The 20,621-nt window shown below is 38.6% G+C and overlaps 1 protein-coding gene across 1 annotated transcript; it reads left to right on the forward strand.

Moving 5' to 3' along the window:
- The first annotated feature begins 593 nt into the window (after positions 1-593).
- Positions 594-7,425, forward strand: LOC146491393 (uncharacterized). The gene is made up of 4 exons (XM_085152874.1): positions 594-1,014; positions 5,524-5,625; positions 5,879-5,985; positions 6,628-7,425. The coding sequence occupies exons 1-3, from the start codon at positions 651-653 to the stop codon at positions 5,956-5,958; spliced, it is 546 nt and encodes a 181-aa protein (XP_085009000.1). The 5' UTR covers positions 594-650; the 3' UTR covers positions 5,959-5,985; positions 6,628-7,425.
- Positions 7,426-20,621: the final 13,196 nt, after the last annotated feature.

Here is a 20,621-nt window from a genome sequence, read left to right on the forward strand (position 1 = left end):
GTGTCTGCATTCTTGGGCATGTCTTAAGTGTAGAATTTTGGGGCAACAGAAACACAACCTGTTGTATTGTTTTAATTGCCTTCACTCAGGTCAGAGGTCAATTAAAAATATAGATTACACATCTGTAACCACACTGCAAATTTAGATGATTTACAGATGAGCTTTTAAATTTTCAGTAAACTGTGCCCTGTATCTTACAATAACTACTTGATTTAATTAATTCAACTGCTTTTCATCCAAATGATCCAAGTTTGATAGTTTGGTGATGGTTGGAACTTGTCTCTGGCTGGAAGGTGACGTGGGCCCATAGTCTGTCTGCAAATTATAACACTGGAAAACTGAAATGCTACAAAATATAAATGATGGATTAGGAAACTGTAGAGTGTTACAGACAAACAAAAATAGTTCTTTACTAATGCAGGACCGTGATTAAAATTCATCAATCATCAACAGAAAGCAGCTGGAAGTGTATGAACTCAATCTGCAGATTGGACATGAAGTTTTACTTCCTGTAAGTTTCTTGGTATTTGTGGTTTCTTATTAGACGTCACATCAGCTAAAGGAGGGCATGTGAAGCAGGAAGTGTAGAGCATTTTCTTGTCAGTCCCATCAGAGCTGAGCTGCTTTCAGACGACTCCGTCTTGTTGTGGATGCTGAAGCTGATCATGGTTCTCCTGTGGATGATCCTGTTGGTGGTTCTGCTCTGTGCAGAAGCCGAGAACGTGACCGAGGTCAGAGGAGAGCTGGGGTCAGAGGTCATTCTAACCTGCTCCAGTCAGACATCAGACCCACACTGGTACATGGAGATCTACAGTCAGTTCAGAGCATGTATCGGTCGCAGGTTTTCCTCAGCAGGCTCTACCTACTGCTCTCCTGGTTTTGAAACCAAATTTTCAATCCTGGGAAACAAACTCGTGATTAAAAACTTGACAGCAGAGGACTGCAGGCTTTACTTCTGTGCCATCAAGAGAGATGGCAGCATTCAGTTTGTGGAGACTTTCCGCCTCGTCTCACGTAAGTACAAAGTTTTTAATTTTGGAAAATTGCTCTAAAAAGTGTGATGCATGTCTTGGTTAAGTTTGCTAAGAACTGGAAAGATTCAAAGGTACAAAATGTAAAAATAAAGTGGGAAATAAAGGAAAAGGTTTCATGTGGTAAACATACAAAGTTTCCAAGAAAAAAAACAGCTCATCAGAATCCGCTCACTCCAAAAACATGCCATAAAAACCTCCTCCTGCTAGCATCAGGGCCTGAACTCAACTTTAAAAAAGTAATGACTGTAAAGTTCTCCGTCATGTTTTTAATAATGTTTTTGCACCATCTCAGAGTGTTAGAAATTGCCTCAGGTTATATGAGTGGTACGATGTTCCAGCACCTGTGAGCAGTTACATATGTCCTAAAATCAGGAAAGAAATAATAAGAAATTCTCTTATCATATAACCAAAAGAATCAGCATATATCCGTGTTCTTCATCCTGTTTAAAATTCACTTCAGGATAACATGTGGAGAGAGACATTTACATCATTTACATAAGCATATCATGCCAGAAAATAATTATACACCAACTACAGTGGCTTGCAAAAGTATTCGACCCCCTTGAGCTTTCCCACATTTTGTCACATTACAGCCACAAACATAATTCAATTTTATTGGAATTCCACGTGAAAGAGCAATACAAAGTGGTGTACACGTGAGAAGTGGAACGAAAATCAATACAATAAATAACTGCAAAGTGGGGTGTGCGTAATTATTCAGCCCCCCGAGTCAATACTTTGTAGAACCACCTTTTGCTGCAGTTACAGCTGCCAGTCTTTTAGGGTTTGTCTCTACCAGCGTTGCACATCTACAGACTGAAATCCTTGCCCATTCTTCTTTGCAGAACAGCTCCAGCTCAGTCAGATTAGATGGACAGCATTTGTGAACAGCAGTTTTCAGATATTGCCACAGATTCTCAATTGGATTTAGATCTGGACTTTGACTGGGCCATTCTAACACATGGATATGTTTTGTTTTAAACCATTCCATTGTTGCCCTGGCTTTATGTTTAGGGTCCTGCTGGAAGGTGAACCTCCGCCCCAGTCTCAAGTCTTTTGTAGACTCCAAGAGGTTTTCTTCCAAGATTGCCCTGTATTTGGCTCCATCCATCTTCCCATCAACTCTGACCAGCTTCCCTGTCCCTGCTGAAGAGAAGCACCCCCAGAGCATGATGCTGCCACCACCATATTTGACAGTGGGGATGGTGTGTTCAGAGTGATGTGCAGTGTTAGTTTTACGCCACACATAGCGTTTTGCATTTTGGCCAAAAAGTTCCATTTTGGCCTCATCTGACCAGAGCACCTTCTTCCACATGTTTGCTGTGTCCCCCACATGGCTTGTGGCAAACTGCAAACGGGACTTCTTATGGTTTTCTGTTAACAATGGCTTTCTTCTTGCCGCTCTTCCATAAAGGCCAACTTTGTGCAGTGCACGACTAATAGTTGTCCTATGGACAGATTCCCCCACCTGAGCTGTAGATCTCTGCAGCTCGTCCAGAGTCACCATGGGCCTCTTGGCTGCATTTCTGATCAGCGCTCTCCTTGTTCGGCCTGTGAGTTTAGGTGGACGGCCTTGTCTTGGTAGGTTTACAGTTGTGCCATACTCCTTCCATTCCTGAATGATCGCTTGAACAGTGCTCCGTGGAATGTTCAAGGCTTGGGAAATCTTTTTGTAGCCTAAACCTGCTTTAAATTTCTCAATAACTTTATCCCTGACCTGTCTGGTGTGTTCTTTGGACTTCATGGTGTTGTTGCTCCCAATATTCTCTTAGACCAGTGGTTCCCAAACTATTTTGCTGGGCCCCCCTTTGTTTTACAAGAAAAATATTTTCCCCCCCTCGCGAGCACACGCACGCACGCACGCATGCACGTACGCACGTGCACATCCTCCAACCACACACACCCACATTTTGCTCCATTGCAGTTTATTTCACACCTCAAACATTTAGCAAACAATTAAGCAAATACAAGTAATCTGCAGCTAGTAAGAAAATAAACTATTAACTCTTTTACGCTGCGTCCGCACCTACATGAATGATTTTGAAAACGCAGCTGTTTCGTCCACACGTAAACGGCGTTTGGAATCACCGAAAACTGAGATTTTTTAAAACTCCTTTTTTGGGTTTATGTGTGGATGAGGAATACAGAGTTCATCACGCAACGTTAAAGGTATGTGCCTTTTTTCACGTCAGCTGTGCGCCATGTTATTGTTTACATGAGATGAATTGCAGAATGGCAGATAGAGACAAAATACTGTTAATCTGACTATCTTCAGGTTTTACACGCTTACATATACACACGCAGTTACTGTCCCTCTATTTAGAAAGGCAGAGGCGTCACTGTGTAATTATTTTACATGTACTTGTTTTTTTCCTGTATAATAATATTCAACATTGTATCAATACATTTTTCAAAAATGTCTCTCTGTGCCAAATGGCTCAAAAACATAAACAACTGTGGGATACTGTTTGTCCGTGATTGGAACCAAGGGAACAAATCGTGGCAGGATCAGCCTGATATTATTTGTATCCCGCTGTAACTTTACTGTATAAACAGCTAACATCTCCAAAATGTTAGGAGTAGTTAGTCATTACAACAAGTGTTTGTGAACTAAAATCAAGAATGTGGGATACTGTTTGTCTGTGATTTGAAGAGCCCAGCGCTGCTCCCCAGGAAGGGAAAACCAATCCTGCAGGGAGACCTACCTCGGCACTTGTGCAGGTGAAACCAAAGAGAAGATATGCTTCACCATATTTTCTAGTCTTTGGCTTAGAATGAAGTTGGTTTGGAAACATATTCAGCTATGCTTCATCTCCTGCTTTGCGTGTGTGTAGGCGCCCGTGCTAGCAGTGTCCAAGCGTTGTTGTTTTTTTCCCCTTTTCATGCCGCCCTCCCTGCAATGGCTCTGCGCCCCCCCCCCCTAGGGGGCGGGCCCCACACTTTGGGAAGGTCTGTCTTAGGCTGTGTCCCAATTAAGAGACCGCACGCTTGAAGTACGCGCACTACGCGTACTACGTACGGTGCATACTATAAGTACGAGAAGTGAGGAAGTGAGAGGCTTGTGAAATGGGACGGTCTAGCCTTCGTCGCGCTGTTCAGATTGCCTAGCAACCATGATACTAACCGCGAGAAACGCGTGATTGTGTGACATAAATGAAGGAGATAAAATGTTTTGTTGGTCATTCATTTTTGTCATGACATCACTTTGATTAGTTGAGTATCTGAGGCTGAGACCACAAGACTGTAAAACATGATTGTTGGGCTTCATTTCTGTACTGAACAGTCATTTCAAGATTAGTTAGTAAATAACAATTAGCTCTTGTTGTTCATGAGACTAAAGTCATCTCACTGTGGTAGTGTAAATATAATATGGCCAATATTATAGTATTGTCATATTATTATGATATATATATATATATATATATATATATATATATATATATATATATATATATATATATATATGTATGTAGAGGCTGAAAGTACAAACATCACTAATTTCAAATAACTTTGCCGATATGTGGCCAACAGCAATGTTTTAATGTTCTTCGTTATTAAACATTCGCACATAAATAAGTGACGTCATATTCAGTACTTACTTTTGACAGCCGGCCGGTCCGGCCGGCCGTAGATTTACATCGGCCGCTCCCTTCTGCTGTATTTTGCGACAAAATTATCCACACCCACCACCGCGCTATGAATTGTGGGATATATGGGACCACGAAGCATGCACTGGACCACGCTTGATATTTGGGGAAATCGACGGCGCATTTGGAGTACGCATTTGAAGTACACTTCGAATTGGGACAGCCATTGTCGCGTGGCGGTGATGTAATCACACTTAAAATGCGTACTTCAAGCGTGCAGACCCTGAAATGGGACACAGCATTCGACAACCTCTGAGGCCGTCACAGAGCAGCTGTATTTGTACTGACATTAGATTACACACAGGTGCACTCTATTTAGTCATTGACACTCATCAGGAAATGTCTATTTGCAACTGACTGTACTCAGACCAAAGGGGGCTGAATAATTACGCACACCTCACTTTGCAGTTATGTATTTGTAAAAAATGTTTGGAATCATGTATGATTTTCGTTCCACTTCTCACTTGTACACCACTTTGTGTTGGTCTTTCACGTGGATTTCATGTTTGTGGCTGTAATGTGACAAAATATGGAAAAGTTCAAGGAGGCCGAATACTTTTGCAAGCCACTGTAAATCAATACACAACATGCTGGAGATCTTTGATCCTAATTTGATAATTTCTGATGAAGCTAACCATCTCATACGATTTATTCTCATCAAATCTGAGCTTTGGTAGATTTACACTTTTCATGTTATTTTTCAATTCATTGCTTTTTTTCTTGTCAAAACTCAGCAAATCCTTCATCATGCTTTAAATGTCTGATGTTAAACATTTTTAAAAACTTGAAATCAGCTATGAAATTTTGCTGTTGCTTTTTGTGTTATTTCATTGATTTTAAAGAGTCAGATCATCAGCAGCAGAACAGCTCCACATCAGATCATCAGCTCGTCATCATGTACCGCTCAGCCTTCGTCATTACTGCCCTCATCCTCCTTATGCTGGGTGAGTCTTTTATTTATTGGATTAACATTATTAGAATTAAAAGCTGCTAATACACAAGTGAAACACATTCATCTCAGATAAAGTTTCATAGCACTGAGCACTCAGAAAGAACCAGGTTCAACTTAATGACAAGTTATGGACAAATGCAGGAAGAAAAACAAGAAGAATGCATTAAATTTAGTTTAAGTGTTTATGAGTCACTAAGTGATGATGTTAGTTTGATAGTGAACTGATCCAGTTGCTCTTTCGGCAGCTGTGGTTTTTGCATCTCTGTGGTTGAAGAGGAAATCTCAGAGAGACCAGGCGGATGAACGTCAACCTGTGACCAACTAGAATACAGAGACTCTGCAGAGCTCCCAGGTAAACAAACCACAGAACTACTGACACCAGTTGCAACTGTCTACAGTACACATTCGATACATGTTTGCTATATTTGGCGAAATGCCATTAATGCTAGGTTTTTTTTTGGTACTATATTCTGATTAGTTCCAACTACTGCTACAATACCTCCATATCACAACTGTTCATATAACTATCAATGCTAAAGCTACACAATTGTTAATGCTAAAAGATAGATGAAGCTACATCACTCATTGACCTTTGTGGATCAAATTTTTAACCTGCCTTACATCTTCCCTTGAGTTCTAATTGTTTCTGACTCTACTGGGAGGAAGGTTTACAACTTTATATGTTATTCAGTATTGTTTAAAATTAATTACTGTGACCATAAACTAATCAGGAAAGTGTTTAATGATCAGAAATCAGGTGATCAGTAGACTTATTTTCTCACAGACTCCTCCAATCAGACATCATGTTATAACCACAAGTCCCCCCTGCTTGATATTAGGGAGAATACGGGTTTATGGTTCCATGTTTCATTCTGAGAAACTGTGTCTGTCTGTTACACATAATCAAAGGTTCTATTGTTGCTCATTTTAATTTTCTACTAATGCTAACAGTGCTATATACTAGTGTACTGAGTACTTGTGCTCTGTGTTTCAGCATGAGGAAAAACACTCCCACCAGAATGTCACTGAAAGAATATTGAAGATGTGTCTGCGCTGTGTCTGTGTGTCCAAGTATTCCAAAAAATCATCAACAGGCACTGTTGCTGTCGGTGCTGTTTGGACTTCTCTGACTGCTGTCAGTCTTTTATTACTGTAAACAATATGGCAGCAGTGTTTGTAGTAATTACAATAAATGCATTGGTAAACTAACAACTGATTGAGTGAAGCATTTTTAGAAAACTGTAGAAAATTTTCAGGATTAGTTTTTTAAAATATTAATGCATGATATTGGAATTTTGGATGTTGCAATGCATTTTTCCGTGAATGATGTGCAGTGTCACATGTTAAAGGTATATTGTCACATGACCAGAATGGTTTACTTCTTGACTGCACTTTGAGAAGAAGATAGCTGCATGAAAGCTCCCAAAGAAAAGGATAGTAAAGTATGTTTAAAATAAACAGAGGACAAATATTTGTGGTAAACACGATCTTTATCGTGACTAGTGATGTTATACACCTTTACAATTACTCAAACATGTTCGGTGTGTTTGCAGTAAAATATGTTAATGGTCAGGATAACACATGGTATCAAGGTGTGTACATATTTTTTTGTGTTTTTTTTTTTTTCATTTCTAATAAAAGATATTCTATCTAGTCAGTGTAGATTAGAAACCATATAAAGAGGTAGGCTTCAGAACAAAGTGTTTGATTGGTTTGTGTACAACTGTTTTGAACTATAATCAATCCTACACTTTCATTATCATAACATAAGACATAAATGTCACATTTTAAGTAGAAGATCAATGAATGATCTGGAGGTTTCCCTTATCCAGTGAGCACATGCATCATATGGAGCCATATGGGGGATGCCACACATTCCTCCAGTCACTGGGTTATGTCAGGGGCCGAGTGTAGTTCTTTGGTTTGAAGATCAAGGTGAGGTGCCTCAAAGTTTGAAATTCCACCACAAAAACCCTTTTTACTTGCAGTCCTGGATAAGAGGTTGTGGGAGTTGTGGAATAATGAGGGAAAATCATCCATTTGATGTTCTCTTCAAACCAAAGACTGAATTCATGCGGTTACCCAGAGGAACCTCTAACACAGAGAGAAACTGCTGGTCTGCTGGAAGGACAGCGATATTGTCACTATTTTCAACAAATGTGGAGAAGTATACTAAAACAGTTGTCAAGCAATACAATAAAGATCAACATGCCTTTGATCGAGTCTGTCAACCTTAATGCATCAAACAATATGCTGAGCACATCATGATTCGGTCCAAGGAGTGACGGTGGCCCATCTTTGCACAGTCTCTCATCAGTGTACTTGTAAATAGCTACTACTTCTACAGAGATGTTATGGGAGGATATGCTCACCTACAAAGGTCTGGCACAAACCACTGAGCCATGGAAGGAGATCCCTACTAGCTACTGTTCAAGATCAGGCAGGTTATGACCAAAATTCTCCAATAAAAATTGGCTAATAAACACAGGGAATCGATTCCTGAGATGTCATCTATGTGATAAATGCACCATCTATGCATGTGAGAAATGCAAAGCTTTAATGTACATTGAGTGCTTCAAAACATACTGTGAAAAAAGTAAAAGGGAAGGAAACAGAGAATGTAAAGGGCTGAAGGTGCCAAAAGACAAAGAATGCTAAAGTTAGCAAAAGCTAAAAAGCAGCACAACTACAGGCTTATTGTTTTCTAGGAAAGGGTCAATTGAGACTACGCATGCTGTATAACAGTACAACAGTGTATAACTGACAGCTCAAGATTTTTGATTTTGGTCTTCATATCAGTGTTGGAACACCCAAGTCCATTACCAAAAACACAGTTTCAGTGATTGCTGTTAGATTCATTTCACCTCAATAAAATCTTGATTACACCAAAAGGTGTTTTAAGCATGCAGTAGTCTAGTCCCCAGTCCTTCTTAAAGAAGTTTGAAAGTGAATATCCTGAATATTTATTGATGTACATCAAAACTGCTATTTTAGGCTTAAGTTTTAAAAAAGATTGTTTTTAATTCAACTCTCATTCTTTCTAGACAAGAACAACATCTATGAGGCCGTTTAATCAGACTTCAGGACCTGTCATTGTACTAAGTCTCATTATTTGAATATGACAATTGATTTTCTACTTGATGCTAATTCTGATGGTTCCATTTCAGTTCACTTGAGTGCTGCTTTTGACATTGCAATCACAACTTACTCATTGAGCACTTGAAACACTGTGTAGGAGTCCAGGCTGTTTGGCTCTTAACTGGTTTAAATATTTTATTAAATTCAGACTTTCTCAGTTAACACTGGAAAACACTCCTCTACATCAGCAGTGATGACAAAAAATAATAATCGGTCTTCAAAGCACCATGCTGCAGACTTCAGGCTGGAGGTAAAAAGGTTTCACTTCCTGTAGAGTTTGTTGGCATTTGTGGTTTGTCTTAAGGCGTTGCACACGACATAATGACCACCTGAAGTAGGAAGTGTAGAGCACTTCTGTGTCAGAGTCCATCAGAGCTGAGCTGCTTTCAGACGACTCCGTCTTGTTGTGGATGCTGAAGCTGATCATGGTTCTCCTGTGGATGATCCTGTTGGTGCTTCTGCTCTGTGCAGAGGCCGAGAACGTGACCGAGGTCAGAGGAGAGCTGGGGACCAATGCCACTCTAACCTGCTCCAATCAGACATCAGACAGATACTGGTACATGGAGATCCACAGTCAGTTCAGAGCATGTATCGGTCGCAGGTTTTCCTCAGCAGGCTCTACCTACTGCTCTCCTGGTTTTGAAACCAAATTTTAGATCCTGGGAAACAAACTCGTGATTAAAAACTTGACAGCAGAGGACTGCAGGCTTTACTTCTGTGGCTTCAAGAGAGGTGGCAGCATTTATTTTGTGGAAATTTTCCACCTTATTTCAGGTAGGTACAAAGTTATATATTTTAATGCTGAAAACTCCTGTTAAAAATGTTCTTAGTGTTTTTTTAACTGTGAATCCTCAGCGAGGCCTCTGTGTGCTGCATTTTACAACTTCTCCACTCTGTCTTGTTTGTTTAGAGGTCCCAGTGCACTCTGGGAAAAAATGTCATATAAATGTGTCCAAAGTAAATTTCACACCTGAAGTGGTTAAAAGCAGCTTCTGCTTTGGTACATTCGTGGAAGCCAAAAACTGCACCAAACATTTACCTGTTCTCAATGGACACATTTAAAAATAGATACATTACATTAATTGACCCCCCATTCCTCCAGTTCTCCTCTTTTATGATTTCCATTCAGAAATCATAAAAGAGTAGAAACTGAAAACTGAAACTGAAAGAGTAGAAACCTAACTGTGATGTTAAGAGGCTAAAATAAACACCAGTAATATAAAATATACGCCGTTCAATAGCTGACCTTAATCTTACAGAGAATGATCAAAGCTCATGTAGAAACAAACAAACAAATGAACAAAAGATTTTCTCCTTCATTTCTGTCAAACAATGCTGTATGAAACGTTTCCAGCTGTTAGTATCATGGTTGATAGGCAACCTGGGCAGCGCGAAGGAGGCTAGACCGTCCCATTTCACAAGCCTCGCACTTCCGGCCTTAATGGTCTTTGAGTACGCGGCCCTTGTGGACCGTTAAGGCTGCGTACTTTAAGGCTGCAGACCAACCTTTAGTGAGGGGAAGTGGGCGGGTACTCAGCTTTGAACTGAATGACTGCAATGTCCAATGAGAGCAGAGAGTCACATGAAAGCCTGGTAAATACATTTGAGATTTAATTACACAGACAGAGATTAACTCTTGATCCAGTTAAAGATAATTGTTGCATGAAAATAGTTCAACAAGATGTGACCAAGGCATTATTTCTTATTTATGGAAATCAGCTGTAAATAAAACTATTGTCAGTCTCACACGGGTCCAAACCTTTGGAAATAAAAACACTTCATGTGCCTAAAAGGCCATCACTGAAAGTATAGGCGGCTTCTTAAAGTAACTTTGTTCCTTTGTGAAACAGACAGCCCAATGATCATCCACACTTTGAGGCTTCAAAGGAACCAGTTTGTTAAAAAGTATTCATAGCTGGGCCCAGTTTGCAACATCCTTCTCAAACTTTTCTTAAAATGTAGACCAGAAACTGTTAAAGTGATCAGCTAAAAGTCCTCAGACATGTTTCTTCAAACACTCTTTAATTGCTTGCTCAACCTGTTTTAATTTTCTTCTTCCAGATGCTCTCCAACGAGGGGAGCATTGAAGAGTGACCATGTCCTCTTCACCTCTCTGAGCCTGAATGCTGCACTCATTCTGGTGGTAATCTGTGAGTGTGTCCCTTTGTGGTTGAACAGCACTTCTATTAATATCCACGTGTAGTGTCATGGGGCATTTAGAGGTACAGAAATGTAACCACAAGATCATGATTCAGAGCAGTATTTAAGGCCAGCACCTCATTAATGGATCTATTTGCTGAGTACGTTTAAATGTAAAATATGTCAGAATGTTTCTTCTTTAAATGTTACCTTTAATCATCAAGACAAATCTTGACTGAATTGTGAGAAATCCGATTATAAGTAATTATTTGAAATTATTTTTAGTTATTTCTTTTTTGTAAGTTCTTTTTTTAAACTCAATTTTTATTATAATTTACAATCTTGCAACTTATACTTGTCAATGTTCACAAGTTGGACAGATACAGGAACAGGGACAGCAATGTAGAAGTACAAGTTATAAATAAAAAAAACTGCAAAAAGGAAACACAAAACAACACTAGAAAACAAGACAAAAAAACTTCACATAATATTAAATAAGATGGGACAATCTTGGTAGCAATAAATGAACAAAGTGAAGCAAACCTATGCTAGATTATTGAAACAATAAAGCATGTATGGGTCGCCGTCGCTCACTGAACAATTCTCTCCAAATCTGCAGAGCACATGTTTTGTCCTCCATCTGATAAATCTCTCTTACTTTATCACATATTATATGAAGGTGGTTCGTGAATTAACCATTTAATGGTGATACACTTTAGAGCTGCTGTAAGCAAAATTCTTAAGAGATCCTTTTTATTGTTTCCTGGTAGTACTCCTAAAATGTCTAACTGTTGGTCCTTTGTTAATGGTTGTTGGAAAACTGTACTGAGAGCTTTAAATATGTAATTCCAAATTTTTGGACATGACCAGAATATGTATGAATGGGTCAGTAAGTGAGTACCACAATTTTGCCAACAAGTGTCAGGAGTTGTAGGGTTCCATTCGCTTCCGCTTATTCTTTTCAGGGGCGCTGGAGCCTATCCCAACTGTCATAGGGCGAGAGGCAGGGTACACCCTGGACAGGTCGCCAGTCTGAAATTTCTTTTGGAAGACCAAATGTTTGTTTGATTCTACACCAAATCTTTAATGTAACCCTTGTCCATTCCCCCATATGCACAAGTGAAATGCTAGAAAAAAGCAGGGATTCCAATGATCCTTTGCATATTGTCTTCTCAATGTTTAGCCATTGAGTTTCAGACAGATCCCATGTCCATACAGTCAGGGGTCTCAAATTTGAAGGATCAAACTTGATCCTTGGATGTTTGCCTTGGCATATGAATTTGGAAAAAAGTTTATCTAAATTATCAAATGTAGAGTCAGGAATGTTTATAGGCAGCATCTGAAAAAAGTATGAAAGTCTTGGTAATACATTCATACGTATACTCTCAATCTGACCGAGGAAAAATGGACGTACGACTGCCCATTGCTCTAAATCTTTTTTTATATTTGCAATTGCAACTTCATAATTTACTTAAAACAAATCTGATCATAAGTGAGGGATTTTAATTCCTAAATACTTGATACCTTCGTTTGACCATTTAAAACCACTTTTAATCCTTGAATGTTTGTGAGATATTTCCTCTTGTATCCATAGCCAATGTTTTGTCAATATTAACTTTATACCCAGAAAGGTAACCGTATTTGCCGATAATTTCTTTCAAATTTCATGCTGTTCTCCATTAATTGAAAGGCCCTGAATTTCATGTGCATCTCTAATTAACTGCGCCAGAGGCTCAATACAATACAATACTCAATACAGCAGGGGCGACAGTGAGCATCCCTGTCTACACCCATGTTCCAGTGGAAATCTTGAGTATATTCTTCCATTTACTCGTACAGCCACAATTGGGTTAGAGTAAAGAATCTGTGTCCATTCAATGAAGTTTGGCCCAAATTCAAGTCTTTCAGCGTAGGGCCCAAGTTCTGTCAGGAGACTGTCAAATGCTTTTTGTGCATCCAAAGACAGAATCATTGTTTCTTCTTGTCTGGTCTTGTACAAAGACATTAAGTTCAGCTGTCTACAAACATTGTCCCCATAGTGCCTTCCTGAAATGAAACCCGTTTGATTTGGATTTATAACATGTGTAATACTTTTACTAAATCTTTTGGCTAAGGTTGAGGTGAGACTGCGCAAATCAGTATTGAGTAATGAAATTGGCCTGTATGATTGACAATTTGTGGGACCCTTGCCCTCTTTATGAATTACAGCAATTAAAGCATCATTCCAAGAAGGCACCATAGTCCCCATCTGCAGTGATAAGCTTTTAGTAATAAGGGGACAACTTTTTCCTTAAACTTTTTATAAATGTCATTAATAAAACCATCGGAGCCAGGACTTTTTTTAGTTTTAAGGTTTGAAATCAGAATTTCTTGTTCTTGAATTGGTTCATCTAACTATTTTGCTATTGATTCCAGCAGTATTTTTAGATTGATATTTTCTAAGAAAGCAGATAGCATATTGTCATCCTTACATGTATCTGAATTTTTATATAATGACTCAAATAAATTGGCTAAGCAATTTGCAATTTGGTTTGGTTTAGTAATTAGGGTTTGATTCGATCTCAACTTTCGGACCATCTTACACGATCACTGTTTCCTGAGTCTTATTGCCAGCAATCTACTAGCCCTACTACCTTGTTCATTATACTTTTGTTTAATGTATCTTAAATTGCCCTCAAGTTTTTTGTTAATTAAACTATTAAGCTAACTGCGCAGCACTTTAAGATCGAACAGCTGTCTGCACTTTTTTGTGTTGTTGCTCTAGGTGCCTTATTTTGGCCTCCAATTCACACCACCCGGACTCTGTTTTTTTTCCCTGGCACTAATGTATGCCTTGGTGCCATCCCAGAGAGTTAAGGGCGATATCTGCAGAGTTTTATTCAATTCTAAGTAAGTATTTAATTTGGATCTGTGGCAAGATCTGAAAACTGCTGTTCACAAACGCTGTCCATCTAATCTGGCTGAGCTGGAGCTGTTTTACAAAGAAGAATGGGCAAAGATTTCAGTCTGTAGATGTGCAAAGCTGGTAGAGACATACCCTAAAAGACTGGCAGCTGTAATTGCAGCAAAAGGTGGTTCTACAAGGTATTGACTCAGGGGCCTGAATAATTACGCACACCCCACATTGCAGTTATTTATTTGTAAAAAATGTTTGGAATCATGTATGATTTTCGTTCCACTTCTCACGTGTACACCACTTTGCATTGGTCTTTCACGTGGAATTCCAATAGAATTGATTCATGTTTGTGGCTGTAATGTGACAAAATGTGGAAAAGTTCAAGGGGGTCGCATACTTTTGCAAGCCACTGTATGTTGCGCGTGGGGTGAAATGTATCTGTTTATGTACTAGAACCCCTCTTTTCCTGCCAGATTTGTGAGATGAATAAAACACTTGCTGTGTCCATAACCTTTTTAGCTTGTCATGCTCAACAGCAGATAAATGCGTCTCATGTAAAAAAGCTATATGACAATTCAAACTTTTTAGCTGACCTAGTATTTTTCCCCTTCTAATAGGGCTGTGGAGGCCTTTGACATTATAACTTATGACTTTAAGCAAATCCATCTTGACTGTTTAGAGTGAAGTTTGAGAGATATCTGGGAGGCATAAGTAATTTTGAGCTCCATGATGACCCAAGGTTTTTGCTTAGCATAGGACAAAACAAAAGGAACCATCAAACCAAAAACTAATATATAAAGCACCTTGTATAAGTTTTTTACCCATGACATGATTTCCGGGAGAAGAAGGGACCTGAACAGGGATAGCAACAACAAGACAAAAAGTCCCTGAATGCAGCTAATTCAAGTTTAGATGTCTTCATATAAAATGAAGTTCGGGGAAAATTGCTGGGCGAGCAGTCTCAGTGCAGCTAACAGATCTCAGTGCTGTCTGCTACAACAACAGTGGAACTCAGGCCCTGCACGACTTAGTTGTGGCTAGGCACTTAGATGCAACTTCCTCTCTTTATGTTCTGCCAAGTGTTGCCAGCTGTGCTTCTGCTGTCCAAGTGTTGAAATGAGAAATGTGTTGTATGTGATGAGTGCTGATGTGAGTGTGAAGGGGAAGTGACTCCTCTGATGGTCTGTTGGCAGGTCTGAGTTGTGTATCGCTGTCTCTGAAGAGGAGAATCAGCAAGTATCAGGCAAACCTCCCTCCAGCTGGGACCAGTGAGAGGCTGGAAGCTCCACAGGTAACTCAAAGTGTACAGGTGACCCTGCAGCTCATGCTTATTGTTCTCCTTCAGTGCTACTTTGTCCTATACTCAGTGCTGCTGTTGTGTTTCAGTACAAGGAGATCAAGCTCCCCCGTCGATCTCCTGCTCCTGCTACAGAGTGCATTTACTACAATGTTCAGCTTCCTCAGTCCACACTGCGTCGACGCTGACGGACACACCTGGACAGGTGGATGATACTTGCTGCGTTCAGAACTGGTGGACAGTCAGTGTCATCAATGAAGACTTCCTGCTTCTCCATTTGAAGACCATTTAAAGAAATACCTGCAAGATTAATTTACCTCAGATGTGATATGATGATATGATATGATATGAACCCAAGAATGTGACCTTTGGCCAAACCTGCTTCAAAGTGCTTTCAGATTTAAGGTGGATAAGCCAGAACTCAAAACCACTGTAAAAACCAGTCATCTGTGAAGGACCCATGAATACCAAACCACATCTACAGGTTTAAGAACATAGACTATGTTTCCATTCAGACAATGTTTGTTTCAGGGAAGGTCAGGTGACGCAAAACCTCACATTCCCACATTTATATACCAGCAGCAGGACGTCACTAACCTTTAAACAACATGTAATCCATTGTTTGTGCACATTTTTAGGTTTATTCTTTCATTCACTTTTGGTTTAGGAATTCAGATGTTGTCATATATTTCTACTCTCACCAGTGTTTTTATAGCAACACTGCAACTGTCAGGTTTCTTTACTTTGTTCTTTTAATGTTGTGTTTGCTTTAATCAGAACATGTGGTTTGATTTACTTCTCTGTAACATTTAGTATAAACACATTAAACATGTGAGAACACCAATGCAGAGAAAACAAACCTGTCTGATGTTCTTTAAAGAAGAGTTTCACAATGTTCTGCTCCTCTGTAGAATGCCAGTTTCCATGCCATGTTTTGCCCCCACCCACAGGTGCAGTCACATACCTGCAGGGCATAAAGTGAACCAGAGATGCCCAACTGGCAAAGGTTTATTTCTCTACTCTGTGACCTTTAGTGTTAACAACATCACCACAATTTACCTTTGCTGGATTTATTTACTTAAAAAAGAAAAACTGCCAGCAGCTGATTTTGTGAAGGCCCATCATTAAAAACCTGTCAAGGCACAGCTCATGAGATCATGGTGAAACCTGCATGTGTTGTCCATGGTCCTGAAATTATAACCTCAACATCAACTTTATTTATATTTTTTATTTACTGTAATATATCAGAGCTTCCTGTAATTTTTTAAATATTTGGTAATATTTTATGTTGATACTTGACGTTGACGGTTTCTGACCACATAATTTCCTCTGAGATTAATGAAGTATTCGGATGATTTAATATAATATTTTATTATGAAATTAATTAAATATTTATTTGAATGTAATGAAATCTTACTAAGGAAAAATGAGTTTTTCAAGTTTCTTTTAGATGTGGCTGTATTGATCAGAACAAAAGCAACAACAACAAGATTATCAGGAGAGGATCCAAATTTAACGTTGCCTCCATTCTTCAGTCGTTTCTTTTTGAACCTCAAAACACAAACTGGAAAATTCCTGCAAACAAACAGCAAAAACTGAAGAGTTGCAGCAAATTTTAGTATTTATATCATGACTACTTTGGCTGGAGGTCCGTCTCTGAGTTTACTACATGCACACGTAAGTGATCAGTCACCAAAGTTTCTGAGTTGACACTTCTTACATACTTAGAAGAAGTTTAATCTTGTCACTGTCGCCTCTTTGTTAATTTTGACAGAGTGCTGACACGATTTGTTAATACTGGAAATGTCACCCATAATCTCTCACTCTTTCTTGATCTCCACATTACATTATATAAATTTAGATATTTATTTATAGATTGATTTGCAGAACTTTAAATAAAGAAGTAGGTTAGTACCAGTTAATTAAAGGCTATTAACACCTCAGTAAACTTAAGGAATTAACAGAAACAATCATAACCAGGATTGTGGGTAGTTGAGTTTTTTGGCAGCTCTACCAGTACAGTTATAGTTTTAGCAGGATTTTTTAGAGGGTTTAGTGATTGTTGATGCACCTTTGCAGAAGTACATTTTACCTAGTGCCACTTAGTTGAAGTTTTATTGCTATTTTAGAGAGAATAAGTAATATTTGCAGTCTAGACTGTAGTATAAAAGTACTCGTTCTAGTCCTGTTGAAGTTTTACAATAAAGGTATCACTGTCCTTTTAGGTACAAACATGTTGTTGTATAATTTGCTTCAGAGATCCAGCTCCCACCTTCATCTGCTGCTATGGTGAGCGTTTACTCTCAAGTTTAGCTTCCTCACTCCACACTGCATCAAAGCTGACAGACACACCTGCACACGTGGATGACAGCTGCTGGGTTCAGATTTGACAATCCTTAGCCAAACCTGCTTCAAGGTGTTTAAGAATTTAAGACACATATACGAGAGCCAGAAGCTACCGTGAAAACCTGTAAATATTTGTACAGCTCAGTTTCATTTGTCACTTTTGAATGATCACAGCGTCAACATTACAACGAAACGTGTTTGACTCAGCATTTGAACATTTCTGAGAAGAAAAAACACTAAGCTACAGTATCAGTGACTTGGTCAGTAATTGTATTGCATTGTACTGCAGTAATGTTCCAGTTAATGGACCACATTTACCAACATGCAGGCATCAGGGAGCTGAATCCTGCAACTGTGCATTAAAATAAAGACGCACAGATCATGGGTTTGTTTACAGCTTAGACTGCAGGATTGATTCTGCAGGCTTGCCTCTAAGATGGTTTAAGTTCCTCCTGAGCATATGCGCCACCTAGTGGTATCTTTAAGTAATGGAATAGATAAACATAAAGTGTGGTGAAAAAATATGACTGGGGAGTCCATTTATAAAACTTGTTTACAGAGATTACTTTGAGATATGTTTAAGTCTTTTGCTTGGAGGTTTTTCTCTTGAGGTCAGTGGTAGTCCAGGATTTTCCTGTGAAGAAATTGTTGAACTCAGAATAGAAACCTTTTGATCAACAAACCAATCTCAAAATGCTTAAGAACTGACAGGCAAGTCTGTCAAAAGAGGAACTTTACTAGGGACTCAAAAGTAACTCAAGTGGAATAAATAACACACATGATCTCTCGTCCTTTACAACCATAGAGATTTCATTTTCTTTGCTATGAAACACACAAAACTGTGGAAACCTCAGAATTTCATTAGACTGAACAGCAGTTTTACAGTGGCTTGCAAAAGTATTTGGCCCCCTTTGAACTTTTCCACATTTTGTCACATTACAGCCACAAACATGAATCAATTTTATTGGAATTCCACGTGAAAGACCAAAACAAAGTGGTGTACACGTGAGAAGAACAAAAATCATACATGATTCCAAACATTTTTTACAAATAAATAACTGAAAAGTGGGGTGTGTGTAATTATTCATCCCCCTGAGTCAATACTTTGTAGAACCACCTTTTGCTGCAATTACAGCTGCCAGTCTTTTAGGGTATGTCTCTACCAGCTTTGCACATCTAGAGACTGAAAAATTCCCATTCTTCTTTGCAAAACAGCTCCAGCTCAGTCAGATTAGATGGACAGCGTTTGTGAACAGCAGTTTTCAGATCTTGCCAAAGATTCTGACCAAGTTATTCTCTGAACTGCAACCAACTTAAAAAAAAGTGCGCCAGCTGCTGAAATTGGCTGTGGATTTGACTCCACAACAAAAGGAAGTGAAAAATCATCTCAAAAGATTCATCAGAGAGCTGGATAACATTAAACTTCAGAAATTTATGCGTTTCAGCACCGGAGCTGATCTTATAGTAACAAACAGTATTTATGTGGAATTTCAAGATATGATATGATATGAAGACCAGTTGGAAACACATGTGGGAATGTTCTGCAGCTAGCTAACATCTATGAAAACTTGCCAGATTTTTGTTCAGAATTTAATGCAGTTCTTGAAAGCATGTCTGGGTGATGGACATTGTTTAGACTCTCACAGCAATGTGCTACATGTGAACTGTTCATGCACACTAGAGCAGGACTTTAAAGAGATGTCAGGAATATGTGTTCTTATGTATTTTGAACTTATACAAAATACTTTTTTTTAATTAGAGAGGAGTTTGTAATCTCTGTTAGAAGTCGAGTTTTGGCTAATATTTCAGTATCTTTTATCATTTTGAGTCTTACATGATACAGTCACAAAACAATATGAACAGGTGCGAACGGGTGTTTACTACCATATCCAGAGCTGTCTTCACCAGATCCAAGCTTTCTAGCTGTAAGACAGAAACCTTCAGCGAAAGCATGAAGAAAGAATACTAAAGATCTATAAAATTTAATTACACTGCTCTTTTAAACTTTCTTTAATGTACCATGTGTGATGTGAGAGTTCAGCACAGTCAAATACTTTTGTAACTAATTAGTATTAAGACTAATTCATCCAGATGTTATTTTCTAATTAGGTCAGGGCTAAAGCTGAACATTGTTATAACTTAAAAGTAATGCTGTTGTATAGCACTGTATTATAAAAGGAATCTGTGCAATTTTATACTTTAGTATTGTTCATGTCTGAAAATATTTTGCTTTACAGTATATGCAATTGTTAGTAAAGGTAGGTTAAGGTATCAAAGTTTGGTATTTGCTGTTGATTACAAAGGTTCTATTTAAAGTTAGTGAAACTATTTTTACAAATTCCAGTATTTTCCTAATGTCATATTGTTTCTAAGCATACATGTTATTCATCCACCAAACTGATTCAAGCTGCCTAAAGGATTCAGTCTGTTTTGAGCACAGTTACTGATTACTTAGATCATAAATAAACGCTGTGCAGTTCAGTGCAGTGGATTAAGGGCTGTGATTATTCAATCATCCTTTTGTCATGCCAAATATTCATGTTCTCAGATATAATATTAATATTAATACCTGAAAAAATGTCCTGTTTCTGCCAGAAATTATGCATTCCTATTTGTATGCATGCATGTTCACTTGTTTTTATGTCTATACCATAGATGACACTGAAGGAATATGTGATACCTCAATAGCCAGTGTTCATGATCTTTAAAGTCACTGATGTGTAACAAGACTGGATGAGATCTATAAGTTTGTTTTAAAAGTTGAGTCATTCTTGTTGCAGGGCAAGAATGACTCAAACTGTATAAGCTAAAACTCATAGCTTATACAGCTATGAGTTTTAGCCATGTTAGTGGCAAGAACAGGTTTCTTGTAAAAATCTTTCCAATAAAATGTTCTTGTACACAGTACATTTGTATTGTTGTTTTGAATATGTTCATCAAGCTCCTTATCTATTTGAACAGGCAAGAATTCAAGAGTCTGCCACACATGAGCTCAGTAACATGGAAGAATACCATTTATTTTTCATTTCAAGCATTTCAAAAAGATACACAAATAATGGATTGCATTTATATAGCGCTTTTCTAGGCACCCAAAGCGCTGTACAATTCCACTATTCATTCACTCTCACATTCACACACTGGTGGAGGCAGCTACAGTTGTAGCCACAGCTGA

Source organism: Neolamprologus multifasciatus, chromosome 23 (assembly GCF_963576455.1).
Source record: "Neolamprologus multifasciatus chromosome 23, fNeoMul1.2, whole genome shotgun sequence".
NCBI lineage: Eukaryota > Metazoa > Chordata > Actinopteri > Cichliformes > Cichlidae > Neolamprologus > Neolamprologus multifasciatus.